The sequence below is a fragment of the Anopheles arabiensis genome, chromosome 3 (assembly GCF_016920715.1).
Source record: "Anopheles arabiensis isolate DONGOLA chromosome 3, AaraD3, whole genome shotgun sequence".
Lineage (NCBI taxonomy): Eukaryota > Metazoa > Arthropoda > Insecta > Diptera > Culicidae > Anopheles > Anopheles arabiensis.
This window is the reverse complement of record NC_053518.1, coordinates 45,935,563-45,959,762: the sequence shown is the minus strand read 5'-3', so window position 1 is coordinate 45,959,762 and position 24,200 is coordinate 45,935,563. Positions and strand designations below refer to the sequence as shown.

Here is a 24,200-nt window from a genome sequence, read left to right as displayed (position 1 = left end):
TTGGTTCTACCGAATCATTGCTTGCCGGTCCTTTTTGAACGGGGTGGCTTATTAGTTTCTTCATTGTAACAGCCTCTGTTGCAGGTATATGTATACAGGGGGTTTCAGGGGTTCTCATAATTTTGGGGCACTTTCTTGACTCTTTATTAGGGCAAGTTCACACTATGAGACGAGTAATGGACAATACGACACTCTTTTTTGACAAGCTTCCAATCCAATAGCAATTTCCAATGTGTTAATTGGAAAATTGCAGCTGCAATAGATGCAACTAAATTGGGGTTTGTACCTAGTTTTATATATCTTATATTTCTATCAATATATTTCTTCTTCTAATTTGTGTAACGTTCATAGACAGGCATTTTGGTTGTTTTAAATAAACGTGAGTGAAGCGTGTCGTTCATTGCTATGAACGTGAACGTGATTTCGGTTATTTCGTTCTTTTGCAAATAGGAATACCTGTAAATTCTGTGAATCGGTACAGTATTAGAAACTATAGATAGAACTATAGATAGAAAAGCAAGCCAATATTGACAATCTATCATTTCTATCTATCAATCAATCAATCTAAGCCGGTCTGGTGGTACAGTCGTCAACTCGTACGACTTAACAACAAATGCCCGTCATAAGTTCAAGCCCCGAATAGACCGTGCCCCCATTCGTAGGACTGACTATCCTGCTTTGTTAACAATAAGTCACTGAAAAGCCAAGCTCACTTTCACTAGTGGGTACAGGCAGGCCTTGACCGACAACGGCTGTTGTGCCAAAGAAGAAGAAGAAGATCAATCTATCTATCACCCGGCAAAGCGATTCACACCAACAGTTTAAAATCGGCTATTTCTTGATTTGTTTCGAAATTTTGTAAATGTTGGAAGGGTTTTCTGTTTGATTATTTCAAAATCATCATGAATGTTTGCACTCATTTTTATGATAACTTTTTCATTTTGGTGTATCGCAAGAACCATATAGTTCTTTTATTGTAAACCAGTTCATACATTTTACGTGAACTAAATGAATCGTACGGTTCTGGATTTAGCACACCTCTAGTAATGACCTACGCAGTCATGCCGGCTCATATAAGCTTTCGAGACAGCCGGATAGTCAGTCCATACTGCGAAGGGACGGTCCAGATGAGGCTTGAACCCACGACGGGGATGCCGTTAAGTAGTGATGGCCGTCTCCTAGAATGGCTATCAAGGCATATAACGCATACTTTATATTCAAGGAGACGCTTATTACAGTCATTACCATCTAATTATGGCTCTAAGGGATCAATTTTTAACAGTGCGCGTTTATTTTTGACTCTAACGCACCTATTTTTGTCTGTAAGTCATCCATTTTTTACTGTTGTAGGAATTATGATACTTTTACAAGATATTTGAGCAGATTTTTGACAATTGTAGTTTTAAATCACATAAACACTACAAAAACCGTAAACTTGTTTTTTTGAGAAAAAAATAATAAACTTTAGAAATTCTAAAATCATTGTTTACACCTGAATATACATGCCAACTTATATGAGTTTTGCACCGCATACGAGAAAAAGTAGTACTAATGATTTTTATTTGTGAATGTTTTACTTCGTTGATAAATTAAAAACTCTCGTTGTGTACATTTTCTTTTTTTTGTCTTAGATATTACCAATTTTGCATAAATGTTTTGTTTATACAGTAATGAATATGAAAATGAAATGTTTATACAAGTAATGAATGAAATTAATGAAATCGAATAAAATTATTTATTGTTGTTAGAGTTGTCAATTGTTCATAAACCATATTTTTAAGTTTCGTGTAGAACACATGGAAATGAATAGCCTCATTTTGACAAAACAATTTCAAACCCAACCCTGTCAAAATCATCATTTTCCATGGCAACGTAAAATCGAGCAGAGTTCGTCAAATCTTTTTCGTGTAGTTTTTGCCATCCGCCATAGTCTGAAAGGCACGAATCTTTGCTTGTAATCTTTTAACAGGTGCAAAGGAAACGGAGTATTTTGGTATTTAAACTTATTTTTGGGATTCGTGCGCACGAGAGAACATTTGTTTAAAGGTTTTTAGTGAATTCCATACGGTAAGCCCATACAAGTAAAAAACAAAAACAAGTGTTAATGTGTATACGATCATAAAATCGTCATTTTTGAATCCACAGAAATAGTGCTGTCAAAATAAAAAAAAATGACTTAACTTGAGGAAAGACTGTATTGCATTCGGTTAAGACAAGCTACCATCACCATGTGATTATAACTCCACTTTCCATGTCCTGTATGAGCCCATTAATCATCATCATAAGCTACAGTTCATTAACACCAGCTGCTTGATGAAGCGTTATTAATATTACGAGGGGCTTTCTAATTGCAAACCAATGATAACAATAATAATAATAGATTGGTGTAGGAAATTGTCCAAAGTAGGTGTAGGAAGCTCTATGTTTCGAGCTAATTTCATTCACTCGTGTAAAGATAAACACTTCATCTAGCCTTCCATTCCTGCTCATTGAATAATCTCCTCAAATCCACATGCCCACTACACCAAATACTGCGAATGGAAAGACGAGGGGATATTTTCTTGCCTTTCGTCCTCTATATGTGCTGCTTTCTACAACCTACAAAACCGAGCGGGAAATAATAAGGGTTTCCTATTAGCAAAACTTGCACATAGAGCAGCATAAGACTCTCTACACCATTGCCTTTTGTGGGAGTGGAAAGTTGGTGCATAATCAGAGTATGATTTGAATTCTATACAATAACCGACAATAACCAATTTACCGACCACTACGGCACGACGACACCACCTCGTTGGTGTCTCCAACGCGCAAAAGCGCTCCAACAAATTGCAGTCCTTGTTGAAAGTGCACAGCTAACATTGTGTTCCGCTGAACTTATGCCTGTACGGAGCAGAAGTGCTCTTTGCAAACTAGATACACTTAGCACGTGGATAGGAGAATGGAACATCACCCCGTGCAACTAAACCTGAAGTTATGTTGTATCCTGAACAACTCATTCAATTCAATCAATTCAATCGAAACCATTTTCAATTTTGATTGGTGTATTTATATCGCTCTATTACAACGTAGTTTGGTGCGCATGATTTATACGATCGCTTATAGTAATAAGGAGTGATTTGAGAGATGGAAAACAATAGAAAAGAATGATTTATCAAATCATAGAAAAGTTGAAACTTTAAATGTTCCAATGAATGCTGCTACATTATAAGCAAAAAAAGCTGATATAAAAAAGGCATGAAGCATGAAATGATGGTTGTCTTGCGAATCATTTCCTTTTTCATCACTTTACCAAACATCTTGTCGGGTGGCGATATTTAGCTTGATTTGCATTGTTATTCAATCGAATTGTTCTAGGTTTACGGACTGGAGGTCCCATGGGGAATATGCATTCATGGTCAATGATTTACTATTTCACTGACTACCGATAACTACTTTGGGTTCGGCCCATCTTGACATTCAAAAACTGTTGCTCTAAAGAAAATTGAATGAAGTTCACGGTGCAAAGATGTTCATGATCGAGGTCACGACGATACGATCGGGTGGTTGACCCAGCAATGCATGGTCATATTTATAATAAATCGCACTAGACCTAGAAGAGCCCCAGATGAAAGCTAATCCTCTTTAGTATAATTCAGACGATGGCACTATGCTGACAAGCCCCTTGCCTAGGGTGGTTTATCTGCCGGCGAAAGAAAAACAATGAGTCAGTAACGTGCCTGGCGGGTTGATTTCACTACGGGAATGAAAATTCTCTGCGCGTCTCTATGCTTCGCGCTTTCTTCGTACGCTCTCTACTCGACTTCCCTGAATTGTTCTTCTCCCGCAGCGGGCACAAGTTTGCGGCATTCATATCCCATTTGTAGCGGCGTCGCGCAGACGAAGGATTATTTATATTTTGCGATTTAATTTAATCAGTTGCCAAAAACTTGTTGCGCTCAACGTTCAACTGTGCGAGCCAGTACATTCACCACCGCTGGTCAAGGGGTGCGTTGCGGTAGGTGAGGAGGATGATGAAGATTATGATGAAAATTGTATCGAGTTAGGGTACGAAGTGAGAGTGGAAAGGCCTATCCGGGCGAATTTGATGCAGAAAGTTTTCACACTTGTGTTTGCTTTTACGCTTTGGATTGTTATACTTTAGTTTTATTGTCTTTAATGGATGGGCAATTGTTGAGAAATCTTTCGTTTGAGTTAGTTATTTTGATAAGCTGCGCAACGAGTCTCGAACAACAGATTCATCTGCAAAGGAGGCAGATTCCTTAAAACTTAAAAGTTTTGTAGAGATATATATTTTTTTGAAATAATCCCTTTACAACATTTCTCGAATGTACTGCTCTATGCTTCTAGACAGCGCCGTACTATTCAAAGAATTTGAAACAATTTACCATCGAATGAAATCATCCGCACCAAATGTTGTCAGAAGCTGAGACGTGCCACACTCAGTTCCACTCGCGTTCCATAATCTCGCCTTTGTTCCAGTGCTTCTCATTCGCACTTTAATTAAATTCGCATTGCACAGTCCCTCAAACTGGCAGCAATAAATGAGATAAACTTTCCGTTTTTATTACCTAATCCATGATTACGATGGATCGTTTCAGTGCTCATTTTCGGCGCAGTTCCGAAGCGAGGGAATTCCGCAGTCACGCAGTTTAGCGGTCGAGTTAAAGTGGTTTTATAATGCGCATCTGAACGGACTCGGATTCATGCCGAGCAATGGTCTCAATCGAGAGTATGCAGCACAGAACGCAAGCAAACTTTTCGTTGTATTAAATTTAATTAAAACTCCGATATCGAATCGATACCACTGAGAAACTACCGTGGGTCTGACGGTTTAGCGACTCATGGCAATTTGAGATGCAACAATACAGAATTGGTTCGGATGAGTTTATCGTAGCTTTTAATTAAATGAATGTGAAAAAATATGCATATAAATAGAGAGAGATGATAAATACATAAGTCAAGTTTGATTTCTTTCGCAAGAAAAGAGATGATTTATCATATTTTTGTCTAGAGAATATTATGCAAAAAAGATATCTGAGATAAGAAAATTCGAGTCGAGAAATTTGTCTCTATTGATCCTTGCAAGTTGTGTTTTGTGTTTAAAGTCTAGACACGAGCAGTCTAAATCGAAACAGACGTCTTAACTTCCGATCAAAATTCGAGGACGAATTTAAAATACCCGTCATGGGTTCAAGCCCTGAATGGACCGTGCCCCCATAGGCAGGACTTACTATGCACACTAGTTGAATAGGCAGGCCTTAACCGACAGTGGTTGTTGTGCCAAAGAAGAAAACGAATTTTTAGTAGATCGTAGAAGAATGTAAACGATCTTTTATTTATGTATTTTTTTTTTATGTTCGTCAGTTACACTTGATCTTGGCGGTTCTTTTTATTGTATTTAAATAATTCAAAACGTATTGCTCAAAACTGAAACATTTTCCTTTGAAACTGGCAAAATATCGTTCTTGATCTATTTCCCGCTATCGAACCAATTTTTCAAAACGACAGTACACGTAAACTAAAATTCATGTTTCATCAGTAACTAATACGGGCACACTATATTAAAGATTTGCATGCTTTAGAAAACACTTTCTTATTAGCAAAGCGGAAAAGGGAATCTATCGAAAAAATGTCCCTAAGATTTACGGTACCATGATGGACAGAGAGTAAAAAAAGTACTTACTCTCGTTTCCAGCAGCTGCGAAACTGAGTCTTTACGCCTCCTCCACAGGATCTAGAACAAGCCGTCCAGTTGCTCCATGGGCCGAACAGATTTCGCACACTAACATTTGCCGAGGGAGGTCCAGATTCGAGCTGTAACGTGAGATTCTGCTCGTGATCAGCATTTCCGGTTAGATTTTCTTCTGTCGTTACTGTTGTTGTTGTTGTTATCATAACGCCATTCTCCACTCCACCGGAAGATGCCTCACTCGAACGGACCACACCGTTTGGTTCGGCAGTTCCGCTCAAAAGTGCTCCTTCAGCAGCGTCCCTTGTCAATGGAATTCGATCTGATTTACGGTCAGTGGTTGCTACGTTTGTGGCTGCAACAACCGAACCGCTCGACAAATCATTATTTAAGGGATTTTCAGCGGTAGTATTGTGGCCATCGCCCACACTCAGGCTCTGCGCCAGAGTCCGGTTGCTCGATCCAACCGCGACATTAATTTTCTGAGCTTGCTCCTCCACTATGCTGGTGACTGTTGTAGCAGGAAACTCTCCAGCCCTCAGCCCAGTAACAGGCACTCGAACGTCCTGTGGTTCCTCTGGTGAGCTAACGGATGGAGCCATAATGTACACCAGAGGTTTCGGATCGCGTCCATCCGGGTGAGGCAGTTGTGCCGCCGATAAACTGTCCATTCTTCCACTGGCTTCGATTTCCTGTCGGTTGACATCTTGCGTAGAAACGACATCATACCGGTAGCGTTCGGCGTCGTCTGTTAAAATTTCTTTTTCGTTGTGGGACGCTGCGTGCACGCGGTGAGGATGAAAATTCCAACGCTGCTGGTCATGCTGATGATGTTGATGATGCAGCCGATCCTGTTGCTTGCCGCTGGTGGGCGGGGCGGTATCGGTGCCGGAACCATTATTGACACCTTCGTGCCCATTACTGCCACCGTCTACTTCCGCTCCGTTACCAAAATGGGGAACGAACGAAATGTCATTCTCTGACAGCGGTTCGTTTTCGTTCTTGAATTTGATTAACTTTCGCATGTACGTTGTCCGCTGAGTCGTTGCTACCAACGAGTCGGGAGGTGAATTCGGTGCGCTGACATTCGATCGCTTTGCGGCCCTTCTTTCGAGCCATTCTCGGTGTATCTGCAGTAGAAATAATAATGAAAAAACGAACAGAAAAGGGTTAGTGTGTTGCCACAACGGGAACGTGCGGCCAGAAAGATGCTTTCCAGGTGCACATCTTGGAGGATGAATCATAAGCAATAAGATCCACAGGATGGTTTGTTGACAGGATGAATGATTTGCACGAAAGCATGCATTGTGCTCTCATTTATGTATGCATTAACAGATGTTGACGTACATGCTGCATTACGAATACATGTTTTTATATACCACCAAACATCCTCCCGGGGGTTACAAGAAAGGAAGTAAACCACAAAAATTATAGACACATTTAAGGGTGGAAATAATTATAGCAATGCAGTGACTAAAAATGTCAACACCGAATCAAAACACAAAATAACAATGTGGAATTATACCGAAGAATCAAAAGGAGTAGAATTACAATGGCACATTAAAGAGCACATGATTTGATTTACGGACCCCTCATCGGTTTGAATTGAACTCAAAAGGATATAAAAAGGCACGGGCATGGTATGTTATTATGCATCAAATCAAACCCATAAGGCACCATAAAACGGTTAACTCTCATCGTATTTCCACAAACAAGCTGTGATCGAACGAACGCTTCCAGTAATCTCAAAGATCATGCTTTTTACCCATAGCAAGCGCTGTCCCTATAAAATTCTTATAGGAAACGTCTCATTTATTCTACATCTTTTGAATTGTTTAAATAATCATAATCGAAACAGTACTAACAATGGGTTACAAAACGGGTTAAGTAATACAATAATAATTAAACTTTTCTGCATATTCCAACGTCAAATGTCAATTTGAAATATTTTTAAAACCAACCTAACTGAAACATATTTTATGATTATTGAAATACCTCATTTTCAAATTGATTGCACCATGCCAACGCTTGTGCCTTAGTTTCTTGCACATCCAATTAAAATAACGTGTAAAATCCAGCTCAACCATCACTAACAAACGGCACTCACATTATTTCCCGCTTCACCACGGCACTAATTAGTCACCAAAAACCGCAAAACTAGAGTTGCGATTACGTCTGCACTGCTGCCTCTAGCCCTCTGGTAAAGAATGAAACTTCAATTAAGCTTGGCTCAACACCATAAAACCAGTCTAGACGGAAAATACAATAGTTTTTCAGGGTCTATGATTTCTCCCCATCCTTTCCACCCACTCTGAGTCACGTCCAAAACAATTCAGATCTAACGACCAGATCTGACCGCTAGCCATGGACAGAAAAAAAGGGAAACAGAACCCAAACCAAAGCAGCCGAAGCAACCGAAATTTTGCCATCCACTTCTACTACTCCTTCCGCTGCTCGATACGAACTCGCACTGGGCCCATCCAGCATTTGAATGCTATTTGCAGAAAATTACTATACAGATTATGTTAAATTTAGTACTGCCGAATCCGAACTTCCGAAAGTTGTCTACTGTCGGAACAATGAGCGTAAAATTGCCGCCCGTTTGCTGCTGCTGCTCCTGTTGTGTTGATCAAGCTAAAAGGTGCGAAGGCATGATGAGGCAGGCACGGAGGTGGCAAGTGGTTCAAAATTGGTATTTTATTCTGCAGGAAAGCTGTTGCAATACGAAACAACTCTATGACAAAAAAAAAAAACACACACACAGTGCACTGATATGGCTGAGCTTCATCATGTACTGTCAAATGCAGCTAGTGTGTAGGACAAAGAACTACCGCCGTGCCTGAGCTAGGGCCGAAAAACTACCACCAAACGGAACATGGCAGAACAAATGGAAGAGAAAATGCATCACAAAAAAGGATCCTCACCTTCAACACAAATTCGATGCAAGATGGATGTATATATTTTTTCCCCTTTCTACTCGGATAATAACCTACCAAAAAGCACAGGACACAAGTTTTCTGCCAACAATTGGTATTCGGTAGAATTTCGTTTCGGCTTTCGCTATACTGGTTGGGCTAGCAGACGGCAGAATAACTTGACTGCCGATGAGAAGCTGAGAAGATTTCGTTGATTCGGTGAGTGGCGGCAAACAACTTTTCTTCAAAATGGCAATCAAATTGTGAACAACTGAATAACTTTGGGAAAGCAAAAAATCGCAGCAAAGAAACAGTGCCAGTAGATTATATGCAAAATGATGAACAAAATACATCGATCGAAGACCATAAGAAGATGGCTAAATGATTAAATGATAGGGTGAAATATTTGGAGGAAATGATTTCATTATATTTAAGCATATTGCAAACATTCATTGTAGATGAAGAGGGTAGCTTGCAGGTGTTTGTTTTTAATTAAACTGATTTTCATTTAATGTTTAATTAAGTAACTCCCTGATTAATTCAATTAAAATGTTTCTTGCCTGCGTCCTTCTAATTCTTCTAATGAGCTATTATTAATGATAGTTCTGATAGTTCCACATTTTCACAAATTCTCAATCATCCACACCATTAATCGGTAGCGTAAATCTTTGACCATTAACCAATTTTCTTCACTTAGCTCCCTTATCTGTCTATCTCTTCCTTAAAAAATGCAAAGCATCAGCTAGCTGTGGCCACCAGCAAAGGGAAAATGGAAAGCATTTCTACATACAAAATGACATCACCCACGACCTACCGTTTGCTTGCACCACTACACACACACACATGTTCGTAAATCAAAGCCCGCGTCATTTTATGGTGCGGTCTGGCCCGGCTGAAACTGAAACAAAAACGATAATGGGCGAACAACCCATAAAAATTGGTGCTGCCCTTGATGGTGTAAAATTCCGCGCCCTTAGCACTTTTCCCCCAATCTCAGGGACATGCGAAAGGGTGGGGAGGGGTAATAATTTTTGGATATATTGGAATAAAAATGCTGCCTGTCACAGGGCGCCGTTACGGAGGGACGAAAGGAAACAATTTGTAACATAGGCTGTGGCAAAATGTAGCAGCAAAACAATGAATGATGATCAACGCAGCGTAGAGAGTGTGTACGCATGATACACCAATGGGTGGTGGTTGGCGGTTGTTGAATTTGTTAATGTAATTCAACGTCACCATTTGGCGTTCGGTGCCATGAGCGTCTCTACACATACGACATAAATGTTATTTCCCCCACACTGCAGCACACCGCTAGAATTTTACGGCTCTTTTGCCTCTGCTATTTGTACACGAGACAGTAAGAGGCGTGTTTCTTATGCTACCAAGGTCGTACCCGCTTCCCCGCTTTCTTCTGTAGCTACTGAAAGCGAAACAGAAGTTGAACGGGTCCGCATACGAAATAGGTGTTTCGCTCAAATGACACACATAATCGCGAATGTCATGTTTGTCGAGTAATGGCTCTCATCTGCCAAGAATCGTATTGTAAAATATGTTTTTTTAAGGCTTCGTTGATGATTTGTAAGCGTCCTTGCGGTGGTCGGTGCGATAAGTACATTCATAGGTGAGGAAAGAAATACATTTATTACATTCAGTGATACGCAACCAAATCACTATGTGTGTGTTGTAGATTTTTTTTAATTTTGATTTTTCAGAACGTTTCACTAAATTTCGTAGAAGGGAGTACAGTACATTAAATTGATTTTTTTAATACTTGGCAATGATTTGCCTAACACGATGCTGGAGAAACATCAAATCGAGACGAGAAAGATCATCTTCCCTCAAACTAATATCAATTATTATAAAGCGGTTTATATTCTGATCATATAAAAATGATATAACAAATAAAAATAGTATTTTTCCAAATTTCAAACCGACGACCTTGGGTGAAGGGTTCATCATATTGTTTTAGTAATACAAAACTAGCATCTTTAATCCTGCCCCAACATGGTGAGCGCCAATATCGAATTACAAAACGACTGTAAACTATTGCCCTTCATGTCGCCTCTAGCCGTGCGTCAGCGAAGTTACTCGTCAAAAGGGTCATGTTCGTAACATAAAAAGAAAACAACACAAGCGCAGGCATTTGGAGCAGCAGCAGCAGCAGGATTATTGAACCCCATCATGAACGCAGCCCAACGGTTTTGTTTATACAAATTTTTAGTTTCGCATACCGTTCGCACAAAAACCACTCTCTCAACTTAGCACACAAACATACTTATTTCCTCCCTCAAAAGAACACCAAAGAACATACACAGTAAGTTGGCCGCGTCCAATAAATCATATTTCGAGCAAACGGTTGCTGCATGAGACGGGGTTGAAAGAAGATTCCGGACACGAGAGAGCACGAGAGCTCAACATTACCGAGCACCGTTTGTCTGGAATTTAGAATCTTTTCGCCCTCATCTTCCACGCTCGATCAATGGCGTTATAGACATGATCGCGTGTTTTGCGATGTTATTTTTTGGGCGGAAATTTTCTGCCATAGTGGCAATGGCTCAGGTCAAGTGAAGATAGAGAGGAGGTTAATATGCTTACCAAGCATTTGACCATAATGTTGTCAGCCAAATGGAAGCAGTGGCCGTACATTGCGCAACGAAACCGACCACGGAAGTCAACACAGCATGTCAATAGGATTCAGTGAAACGCACACGCTCTGCCTCGGTTAGACGAACGGCGAAGGCTAGTGGGTTATATTAACATCATTACCCATGCTCAGCTACATCCAAGCATTCCCACCTCGGATTGTTGGCATTTTTCAACATTTCATTCCCCCCGAAACCGATATAATTCACGATGATGAGTGGTTTTCGTTGCATTTCATCATATTTCACACATGCCACAGTATGACGCTCACTTCCTTTCTATCGCTTACAGAACATTGGACCCAAAATGCGTCCCCCCCAAACGGTAGGGAAAAGGGAGAAATATTTGCCTTCAACCCCGCGGCACACAGTGAAATACTTTTTTTTTCCCGCTGATTGTAAGGGCCCCCGATGTTGGTTTGCCTTGGCTGGGGAGAGCCATGAGTATGGTGTTCGTCTCCGGTGCTGTTTGACCGTTGACCTAGAAACTGACCAACCATCAGCGAGAGTTCAAATTTACTGGCTGCCTTCCTTTGTTTGCATTGATCCCTCCACTCCAAAACCGAAAACACGGACTCGGTAAAGGGTCCATCGGGCGTACGTTGAGACGTGGGAAATCGTTGCCCCTTGCAGCAAGGTCACGCAAAAATCTCTCCCATATTTGTTTTTCCTCTTTTCTCCTCCAACCTGGCTGGGGTTGCTCCAATGAGCAGTTTTTCTGCTTTGATTTATCGCCCAGCCGAGAAGCTGTGATTGAATTCTCTGAGCGGAGGACAAGTGGAAATGGATCAATATTCAAAAACGATTGAAACGAGTTTGTTTATTTTTACTCCACGTTTGCTAACGTTGGATTGTGCGCGCGGTTGGGAGTGCATACTAAACGTTCGTGTGGATATATTTTCCAGAACAGGAAATTACATAACGTGTGTCCTTCCGTTTAGTGGTGCAGTGTACCAATAGTCTCTACGTTGATGTTGTTTGTTTGACATTGTGCAGTTACCTGTTACGGAGGCGGAAGGTAATAAACAAATAGATTGCAATTTAATTAAAGTTTTTTTTTTCAAAAAACAACAACCTGTACGTGTGCAAAAACCCAACATCCATTGCATAAAATTGAAAACTGCTGACGATTGACGGTGCTTTTTTAGTAAGCGCACTAGAAGAGAGTCGGTTACTATATCCAAAAGGCAAGAACCACTAAGCGACATAAAATATTCAACACTCAACGGCTGTAAAACTATCAGCACAATCGCACAACAACCATCATAAAAAAGCATCATCATAAGCTCTGCCACTGGCAGACCAATTTTGGGAAAAACTGCCTCGCACCCTCTCGCCTTTGCCGTCCTTGTCCGCTGCTTCTGGTGCAACATGCTAGCCTGTGCCGTGCAGAACAGGCGAGATGCGGTTATGCTCTTCGCTGCTACTGCTGCTGCTTGCGGAAGCTAACCCCTTTTTTTAAACATGTTCCCATTCGACACTCGTCGAAAAAGCCAGACCCAAATCTGATCTAGCGCTACTGCTATCGTCACACCAACGAGGATCCGAGCTCTGCTTCCGTTCCAGCAAACGGGGAGACGATGGTGCTATCGCTCGCCCGGGCAGAACCATTGTCTGCAGTAAATGAACCGGAAAATCTGAAAGCAATGCTGCGCAACATTTACCACCCCCAGCCTGCACACGAAACGCTCACGCTTAAGAGAACGCCATCGAAACAGCAGTGGTGGCGGATGGATGGATCGTGGGGTTTCGCTTGAGAGCATGCTTCCACTGTGCCACGATAAAGTAGGTGAAAAATTTGAATTTTAACCGAACACCATCCCCACATGATTCGAATTCTGTGCCGTAAGGTTGTGCTATAGGTCAAACCGCACGAAACCAAGCTTGGAAACATCATCACTTTTGTCCGCACTTCCTAGGCTCAATTTCGACCTCCCCGGCCCACACGACAAAAGGTGGAAAACTCTCCGTGCCTTTGCTTCCTGGCACGCTAGCACGGAACATTGTGCCTGGCACAAGACTCCTTTGGTCAGTTTGTGCGCTCGGATGTGTACATGTATGGGTCTCTGTGCGTGGGGCAATAAATTTCGAACATAATCGAAAACCTACCGGATCTTTTGCCGGACACCGCATACAACAAGGCGATTAGGTTTCCTGATTTAACTTACGGTTTCGCTTGATCCGCAATATTGCCGGGGATTGGTTGTCTGGGCCTGTCGTCATCGTCCGGGATGCGAGAAACAGTCCTGTGCACGCTCGGGCGCTGGCGTTTTGCTCTACCTTCGGTCCGATAAAGTTGCCCTTGCGGTGCAAATTTTATGGCAACACACGGATAAGGAAGTGAAAATTAGGGTACGACACAGTAATGCTGCTCAACGCTTTCTGGGAGCTGAAGAGATTGCTTTCAGCCGAGAACTACTTTTTGCGAGAACCACTTAGAGGTTTCTGATCGAGGAAATTAATTTCGGACGATATTAAGAAACTGCACACAAATTTCAAATTCAAACACTTTACCAAAAGTCGTTCTATGCTGACTAAGCCACATCCAATGGGTAGGGTTATATCTAACTACGTTCCTATAGTTTTGTACTACTATACATAACTTAGTATAACAAATGAAAAAATGATTTAGTGAACAGAAAATCATAGCATCGAACTAAACAAAACAACATTTAGTAAGTATATTTTTTAATAATTTAATTTGACATTTTCATTCAAAAATTAAGAAAAGTATAAAATAAAAAAAGTTAAAATAGGAATTTTGCTCATATGTGTTCAAACTTGTATATTCCTTGTTTATGCTTTTATGTTTTCATTTGTTTACTGAGTAAAAAATGTAGTACATCACAGTCTTCCCATAGATGAGTAAGTTACAACAAAGATCAACAATCGCAAGGAGTAAAAAATACTTAGAAATTCTAACATTTCATCACCTTTCATCCCCATATCCAGGGCAAGTCGGTGTTTGAGCATGGATTCTATCGTTACCCTTTTCCTACCGTACAGGTATGCCCTTTGCTACGCAAACCCTCCCCACACGTAATGAGCCCTCTCCCGTATCGTACATTAACACACTTCCGGTACACCAGGGCATCACAGCCACGGCAAGGCGCGCTCGCAGCCCAATTTACCTAAGTGTGAATTGGGAACAATTGTTTGCGCTTACGCATCCGGACACAGGCTGAGGCAACCGATCCGTGCGTGCGTACAGACGACCCATGGTCCCCATCCATGCTCCGCCACATTTCCTTCCAGCGCAGTGCACTCGAGCAACAGCACGGCACTTACCGCGAAGCGTGTGCAAACAATCGCGAGAGAAGTTCTATCCGTCCACAAACACACAACAAACTACCAACTCAAACACACATTGCAGTGCACCTCTTTTGGGCAGAGCCTGCCAGAGTCGAAGGCGTCAGGTCGAAGCCGGCCAGCCCTCTGGAGTGTGCCAGCGCCACAGCCGCCGCATCGAGCATTAATATGTCTTACAACCACCCGTGAAAACGACACCAAACGCGGCATCATGCCACCAAAGGGATCTGCTGCGGCGGTTGGGCAATGACGAGAACCGTACACAAAAGGGAAGGGTATCGCTGTTTATGTTACATTCTTACTTCCATGCCTTGCTTTTCACCGTTTCACGTTGATAAGATATAACTTAATCTGCTGCCGTTTCGTACTTGTTTTGCTGTCGTGTTTTACTTTTTGTTGTTCTTGTTGTGTGTTGCTTCTTGTTGCTCCAACGCAGACGAAACGGTTCCGAAACGGTAACAGGTGGTGGAGGATACACAAAGAGAAAAAAGGTGAATGGATGGAGTTTTCCACGGTGATGCAGCGTGGTCAAATTATAATTAATCAATTAAATTAGTATGCAAAGTTTGTAAAAGTTCAAAGAATTTGATGTGGAGTAAGTAATTATCGTTGAATTAATTTCATAGAGTATAGGTAATGCACACTTTTTCAAACAAATATAACGAAATATTTATCAAAAACTGTTTAAAACATATTTTACCTCCAAAGCTTTCCAAATGATACATTTTGAATTGTAAATTTTTAAACTAAATTTACACCTTAAGAATTTAAAAAAAATCCCTGCGGTATTATGATGACACGAAATATTCCCAGTGTACAGCAGAGCGGCACGACGTTGACCCACGATCGGTAGGACCACCGGACGACACCAAACAGATGCTATTAGGAGAACATGCTTTTCCATTTTGCTAATTAGCCACATGGTCTGCTGACTAGTCCAAGTGGTAAGGTGTCGTTTTTTCCTGTTATCTCAACCACTTTGCTACACACTCGCTACACTTGCTCCGGGAGGGGTTTCCAACCCTCGTTCACTTTTTATCCTCGGTGTTAGTGCACCGAGATACCTGTACCGGTCGACACAAAGTGCAACATAATTCCGAAGGGCTATGCTTTTATGTCTGCCCCATGTATGGTTGCATTTTCTCCCCTGCGATTGCCTTTGTACTTACCCGTATGCGATCCCTTGTAGAGAGGTCGGCTGCGATCGTATCGATTGAAATGATAGCGATGATAGTCATACAACACACCAGCCTGTAATGGGAGCAACAGCACGAAAAAAGGAACAATATTATTTAGAGCACATGGAAAAATAACCAAAAACAACAAGCTTACACACACAGACAGACACGCACATATCTTGTGTTTAAGAACCTTTCTGTCATCACACAACTTTGTTCTGCATGACCTACTTTTCTACAAGCATCAAACCCCACGCAATGATGCATCCGGAATGTAACGTCCGTGACACATTGCAGACATTGTTACATAGGTCACAAACGCTTTGCCGGGTTCACCCGTTGATCGGACGCACACCCGATGATGCACAACTGCTCGGCACAATCAATCGTCAACATTTTCTTTGCACTAGCCGCATCTGCAATTAATGGCTTTTCAATTTTCGTCACACGAGCCAACGACTGATTTGCTTTGGCTATAATCGTCAAGCAACTTTTTCAAATCATCCAATCTAGCGCCCCAAGAATTATCTGCTTAAGCCTTTGCTGTCATCAACACGCCGACACAATGATGATGGATTTTTTCTTCCTTCATCACGTTAGACTAGAAAATTGGTCTACCTCAACACACGCTCCTGGGCAGCTTGGCTCTCATACCGAGTTGAAAAAGCAACGGCTATCTCTTAATGCGTTGATGAATCCATTTAATATTACGGAACATCACTGAACACTTAATTAAAAAATGATCGTAGCACAAGCCGGAACGGTAACGACACACCACAACTCACAGCGCTGCCCAGCGCTTCTTTGTTTTGTCAAAGGGCTTGTGTACCATGTTTGGAAATCTGTACCATGGTTGTATTTAATTTGCTTTCGAAACTATCGAAATGCGTGTCGCCTAAAAGGCTGGTAAATAATGGTGGTCGAACAACACAGTTTTAGCACACAACAGCTATAATCTAGGCTGTTAGTCACAGCTCTAGTGAGAAAACATTTACTTTTCAATAAGCATTTGTAAGCATGTATCGAATTGGACAAACTTTCAAAAAAGCGCTCAGCTTAAGCGTAAGATGTGGAAGGCATAATGCTGTTGTTGGGATTTTTTACGCTCCCGCCTTGTAATATATCAACGATTATTCCTTACTTTCGGGGTCAGTTCATAAAGGGTTTCTAACGGTAGAATACAATGGGAAACATCGGCTCATACTTGAAACCTTTCCGTTTCTTCGCATGCATTTTTTTACATTCGCTTTGCATTTTTATTGCAACGTACAATCTACAACCAAATGGCGTGGTTCATCTCTCTTGCAATTATTTAGAAAGCATCATAAATTGACAGGACAAAGAACAGAAACGATTAGATACAGATTTGAACAGCATAAAAGTGTCATAAAAACGGAAATTAAATAAAAGATTTTGGCTTGCTTTTAAAAGCATGAAACATGCAATGCATTAGCACACAATCCTTCTAAATGTGCAAACCCCCACCCGGGGTCAGTGAACAAAAAAAAATCGATTACATATTTTAACCCACCAGCAGATTACTTTCGCCTGTTCGTTGCAGATTTCGGAGCGCGACCCATTTCAACAACAGTTAGCCAGCATGGAATAAAAGGACCGTACCAGCTGCTGATGCACGTCCAACACTCTCACTCCATCAAACCCATGAAGCCCCAAAGATCGTCCTTGCCAGAGGATAAGTGTTCGCTCGGGTTCTGCCCAGTGTGGGGTTCTGAAATGAAACCATGCGACGAACAGCCCGTTGCGTCTAATTTATTTTCCCTCGTACACCTCGAACGTTCCCCGTATGTCCTACAGCTTCATATATCGGCCCCTGTTTTGGATGACGGGCAAGGCGACCCTGCTTCACACACTGCTGGCACCACGTGTCGAATTGACGTGGTCGAGATGAAACGTCAGTCGACCCCGACACGCCTGTGCGCTTAAGTGTGCTCGATTGTTGTTTTTTTTAAGCTGTCACTTCATGCTGAGTGTGAGCATGAGCTTTAGGCGCCGTATTACGAGATACGACGCTTTTAACGAAGGTTATGAGTTGCTCTTAGCCTTGTTAACTTCTAGCCTAGTATTTCAGCAATATATTAACGTTTTTTTGTTAAATCATTCTAGATGTGTTTGGATTGGATGGATTTTGTATATCGTAGCGATTAGTTAAATGCTCGAAATCGCAATATAACTTGCAGTGTAACTTCTAGTATCTGATAGTAAAATGATCAGACCTGCAAAAACAATAGTAACACACATCCTTACGATCTAATGCATGTTTCATCTTTCCGTTTCGATATTTTGGTTCCGATCTCTGACCACCAACACTATCCCAAGTAACAAAATCGACATGCTTTCTCATTCTACCCAATAGATCAGTAAACCTGAGAGAGCGAGAAAGCATGTCGATTTTGTCGCTTGGGTATGGTGCAGTATCACTTGCTTCATGCCGAACATTGTTCGTTCGATGTGTGCTTCCTGTACATGGCCTGTACATATTAGGCAACCACATCAGCACACTTGCTGTACCATGTTCCGCGCAGTGTGGAACGAGGCTCGGTAAGAAAGATTATCGAGACCATTACAGAGCAATGGGAGCGCCGGGAGCGGGAGTGCAAATGTTAGAGCAAGACGATTTCTGCACTTCTTGCTCGCCCCAGTGTGCTCGGTTATCTTTATTACCCCAACGAATTCAATAAAATATGCTTATGAATTTATGTGTGTACAGCCACAATTCACTTGCCCGAGTTCGTTCCGGACACTCGAACGTAACCACGCACACACTCCCTCTACTACTCGACCGTTACTACTAGCTCGGTCCGCTTTTTCCAGCCCACAATCATAGGAGCATTTCCCCCAAAAACCCCCAACGACAGTTCCGTCTCTCTATGGGCGGAGGGTGAGGTTGGTTTTTGGGGAACAGCATCTGTAATTGGTTCCAGTGCACGAAAACATCGGTATCGAGCAAGACTGCAGTTGCTGCTGGATGTGCACGCCATTCAATTGGTGTGCCAGTGCTTCACCATTCGGGTGAATGGTTTCCCCCCAAACTGTGACCCTTAAAACCAACAGGCCAGTCTTAACGATGGGATACGATTGATGTAGGTTACACAATGCTCAATACCAGGCAATCTCGCATTGAGAATTGCCCATTGCATTTGCACCATACTTTCGGATGCCGGATACTGGCTAGTGACTTTGGAGTGAAGCACATAAATTAGGCCACACTATACATACATCCCTTTCTCAGCACAGTGTGCTTGCAAAGCCACAGATATCAAATTCACAAATTAGAACAAATATTGCGTAAGTTTGTACCGTATAGGAATTATTCCGGGAAATCCAAGCATGGCTTAGACGTTATGAGGAAGTCTGCTCCGAAATATGGCTCTCTAATTGAATGCCCTGCAGTATTGGAAAGCCGCATGTGATGAATGTTTTATGTCACAATGTTTACAGAATAAGAACAGCAGGAGTGTTTTCAATAAAAAAAACACACACACAACCCCGATATAAAATCGAAGAATATTCACCATTACCTAACGACTCTACAGCAAAGCATGATTGTTTATCGATTAAACCGAATGCCTGATCGTTGTGTGCGTGTGTGGTGCTAAGTACGAAAGCTTTGCTCCCAAACACCGGATGTCGACTGTGTGCTTCATCTGATTAATTCTGGAAATGGTCCGGAAATGTCTCCGCATCCTTCGCGTACCGTGTTGTGCCTGTTGTCATCGTTGTGCGTTGCGGGACTGCGTCGTTCCCGCGACTGCCGCGTGTTGCTAATTATATACAATTATCTGGCATGGAAATCAATCCCATCAAATCAACCCAACCGCCCGGCGAAACCGATTGTGCGCGCCCTCGTAATTACTTCATTTTCAAGAGTATCTCTCTAACGCTGCTCGCTGCAGCCACTCGGAAAGTGCAAAACCACTCGAAATCACCGTCACTTTCCGTTCCATTCTGGCGCGAAAGAACCATCGAATGCCTAGCGAGAGTGGATGCGTGATCGAAATGTTAAGAGGTCACTTTTCTTGAACTCCCTTTCCCTGTCCCGGTACCGTTTCGTCACCACATGCACCACCACAACCGCTGCGTTCGCTGCGTTGTGGAGCGATCTTATCGCGGGTGCATTATTGCACTTTTCAGCAAACAATGGACTCCAGATTGATGTTTGATTGTCTGCCGAAGCGGAAACTGCACGATACGTAGTGTGCGGGTTCGGAGATGGGCGATGGGAGTCTTCGTTGACGTCGTTATTCACGTAGCGACCCACTTGAGCTCGTGCACTCTCTTCTGTCAGGTAACCATACGGCAAGGTAAGATGATACTAACGGCCGGGTCGAGTGTAGTAGAGAGCACAGTGCAGCCACCAAAACCAGGTATGGCTCGTTTTACGTCGTACGGTAACAAAAGTGCACCCGCAAATCATGTGATGATGGGTTTGGTGCGCTTCGATTTTGATGGATTCGGTTATTGATTGCTAAACGATCAACCCGGGTTCAAGTGGTTGCTCTATCGATGCTGCCGACACAAATCATCAGCCAGTCATGCAACTGGTAATTACAAATTTGTTCCTCTCAGTGCTGCACCGGTTGAGCACAATTGAAAGCTCCTTGTGGGAGCGCAGGTGTTGCAATGCGTGCAGGGTGTTAATTAATTGCATCACTGCAATGCATCTGCCACCCCATAGCAGCTCTTCCGAGCACGTGTTTTAGAGCATCGAAGAACGTCCTTCAATGGTTTGTGTGTATATTTAAAAACATTTTTTAAAGTCGCATCAAACATTATTCATTATGAATGTTCCTTCATTTTACAGGCGCCCGTTACGGATGAAAATGTACGATCTAATTTATTAAACTTAAACATTACAGTTACTTCAGCTGCCGTGTCCTGCGTTTATTCATAAGAGAGGCGTGCGTTTTATTCATAAACACGGGCAGTGCGCAAATGTTCGCTTCCTTCGCTTTAGCAATCCCGCCCGCCTTATCTTATACCTTTCTTCACAAACCGTCGGGTGTGCAAATCAGTAAAATAAGTGCATGCCCTATGATACATTCTACTCAAGTACCGTAGGAAGCAAACGCGCAGAAAGCAAAGTTGCGGCAACCGATAGGAAAACCCATTGAACTAGCGAAAGCTAGGATTCACCGCACCGGTGAAACGGAAAGTACGTGATCAGAAAGCGTCAACTCGTTAGCACCGGCCTGCCAAAGGTTCCGATGCGAAGCTTACTACGCCAAGCCGAGATTATCGGGAAATATCTTGCTGGATGTATTCCTTCAACATCCGGCCACACTACTGTGTCACACAAACTGTAACGATCGATACACAAAGAATACAATGTAACAAAACGGTGCAATGCATCGAGCATAACGATGTGCTTTTAATGTGAAATGAAACTCTCGGTGTCGTGTTAAAGTGGTCCCAAATTAAAAACCATCCCTTTGCAATGTATGCGACGCGTGCCATTCAAAAGGTCAACAAATTGCAGCAACACTATTGACAGGTAGCAGCATTAAACCGTTGTTGCTGAAGTGCAATTACACGCTTCATACAAACTTATTGAGCCATTAATCATTCGACGTTTAGTAGCTCGTTCGACTAAGTACAAACTTAAATATTTATCACGCTGTATCTGACATCGCGATCAGATGTTGCACTGTTAAGTTTATCACAGCACTCAGAAGCCTTGTTTCGGAGGCTGCACCGTACTACGGTGCCATATGCGTGAGCAGTCGGCTGACGGATAACACGGTTTGTTATTAATATGCGAGCCGGAAAGATAAACATGTGAACCTAGCGACCCGGTTACCCAATGCAAAACGGTCATAAACAGGACCCCTTGCCTGTCGGCTAAAGCCCTTTAACAGAGGTTTGATGGCCGCTGCTAGCACTACACTGATGGAGGTGTGGGTTCGTACTTTAGCATTCACTTTCTGTGGATGAATACCGTTGCTCTGCATTCGTTTGATATACCGTACTGCAACAAAGTGTATCAAAACATTTCGCATCAATGCTGACACACTAGCTCGTTTGAGCGATGCTTTGTGTACGGTTCTATTTAACAGGAGTAGCCTAAGGATATGTATGGCTATGTGGTATGTAGATAAAATGTTGTGACATTTTGTAGACTGCTGAACTACACTCATGAGATGGTTCCGGGATACAGTCGTCAAATCGTACGTTGCCAAATCATGGCCGTTATGAGTCATGGTTTCAAATCTCGAAAAGATAAAGCCACCCATACGCAGAACAAACCTATGCGTAAATCAACCGTATCACAGATATTCAAGTCCATGTATAAAAGTATTAACCAAGTAGAAAGAAGAAGCACCGGACACCTACAAGTACTGGACGGATTCTATTCCCATGTGGGACCATCTCCTTCTCCAAGATTGACTATCCAGTTGTGAGATAATGATAAGAATATTAGATAGGATGTCTTTATAATCTGACATGAGCATGTAGGTCGGTATTAATTTCGCTGAACAATCTACCTAATCATTCACATTTCTCAAATCAAATATATTTTGAAATGTAAATGTATTACAATAACGTGACACAGAGAGAAACAATCATGCCACAAGGTAGTGATATTTCCATACCTTATTTTCCTCTCAGCGCAAAGAAAACGAAACGTTAATATCCTGCCAGGTTTGCGAATTGTGCCAAAAGTGTACGATTCACATCATAGAACATTGATGCGGATGTGTGGTAATTATTCAGTTCATACCCAATTACACTGCCCATCGCACACCCGAACATCGACGTAAGTAATCTCATCCACACGAGAGGCAACCGCAATTACGCTCAACCGACCGGACGCTCGTTGGAATATGTGGGATCCGGAACAAAGACAACGAGCCTTGAAACCATATCGGGCGGCCGCTTCACCGTGCCATACCCTTCTTTTCAGGTTCACTCACCCGAAGAGCGCCACATCATCAATCCCGGCTCCATTATGTCCCAGCGGAAACCTGTGTCCGGGTTTCCGAGGCTTTCCAGGCATCGGTGGCATCGGGAAATTGTGAGCTCCGGTACGTATAATAAATCCCTTTCGCCGGGCGTAGACTGGACCGGCCCCGAAGGACACAAATAACGCAGGTTGCTCTCGGGACGGTCGAGAAGATTTCCGTCCGTACCCAGGCGAATCCTGACACCAACCGCACCGCTTTCTACCCGTGCCAGGATCAAATCAGTCCGCAACAATGCAGGACGTATCGGGTACGTTCCACCCGAGCATAAGCTACATGCCGCGTTGTTTAGCAACACGGCCAGTGCTGGCGGGCACGCACACACACACACTCTCTCTCTTTCTCTCTCCTTTCTAGATCGATTCACTTGTCACGGCAATAATAATAGCAGTAATCATCATCATCAAATTCACCGTCGTCATCGTACCTCATCCAGCCATCCATTGTTAATGCTCGCCAGAGTCACAACATGAGCTCCGGCAACGCCGACGAGGAGGTGTGTTCTGGCTAACTCCTTCACCCACTTTCTTTGGAGCGTTCCTTTCCGCTTTTCCATGTTTGTGGACTAAGTAGGGAAAGAGAGAGAGAGAGAGAGAGAGAGAGAGAGAGAGAGAGAGAGAGAGAGAGAGAGGGAGAAAGTACCGTGGTGCAGTCGGCGCAACTGAACATAAGAAGGTAAACATCTTAGAATGGCACCGTTCGTTTGAGAGGTTTGTCGATACTTGGCTCCAGTCTACGGACCACACGGCGGGCGTACGCGGAGCGCATCCGTCCGACAAGTAAATAGTTAGTCAATCAATTGGGCTTTTCATTCTGGATCCCGCTGGCACGTGGCTGACGATGCTTTTCTTTGCGACACCATGCGTTCCGGGTGTTTGTTCGATACTCGGCACTTGGGCTTTCTTACATTATTCTCCTCCGCATCGCAGTGTGGGTGCGGGAGTCTCATTCCGTTCAATTTCATTCCCTTTCATTCGCCATTCCCGTGCGAAGAGCAGGAGACCGCTTGCTTTCGTGCAACCGTATATATGCTGCTAACTTTACGCTATCATAACCACAACAGAAGAGGACGACGGGTAGCTGAGCAAAGCAAAGCAAAGCACAAACACAAATGCCCAAGCAATCGCCAATTTCCTGTCGGCTGTTTCGCAAACGAACAGGAAATATATCCTCAACTTAACAGCATAACAGCTATCGTTATCGTACACGCGGAATGGCGCGTTACGGGGAAAACAATCGGCATGAGCTTGATCGAAAGCAAGGATAAAGGGAATATATGTCATGTGAGCAATGCAATTTATTGTTATTATTTTTCCGATTGGAAAATGTTTTAAAATATTTTACTGCAATAGGTGTACCATACAATTGTTTAGATTTACTTCGCTTTAGCATGGTAAAAAAATAATGAAATACATGATCTTTCTGTCATGTTATCTTCTATCTAAGAATTTTAGAATGAGTAAGTGATAAATCTAGGTCTAGGCCGG

The 24,200-nt window shown here is 42.6% G+C and overlaps 1 protein-coding gene across 1 annotated transcript in view; it reads right to left on the bottom strand.

Annotated features, from left to right (window-relative positions):
* Positions 1–24,200, bottom strand: part of LOC120901723 (thrombospondin type-1 domain-containing protein 4) — a 90,127-nt gene that overhangs the window by 53,120 nt on the left and 12,807 nt on the right. Inside the window, exons 3-4 of the mRNA XM_040309877.1 lie at positions 15,725–15,806; positions 5,684–6,819 (exon numbers count right to left, since the gene is read on the bottom strand). Coding sequence (XP_040165811.1) covers positions 5,684–6,819; positions 15,725–15,806 — 1,218 coding nt within the window. The remainder of the gene's footprint in view (positions 1–5,683; positions 6,820–15,724; positions 15,807–24,200) is intronic.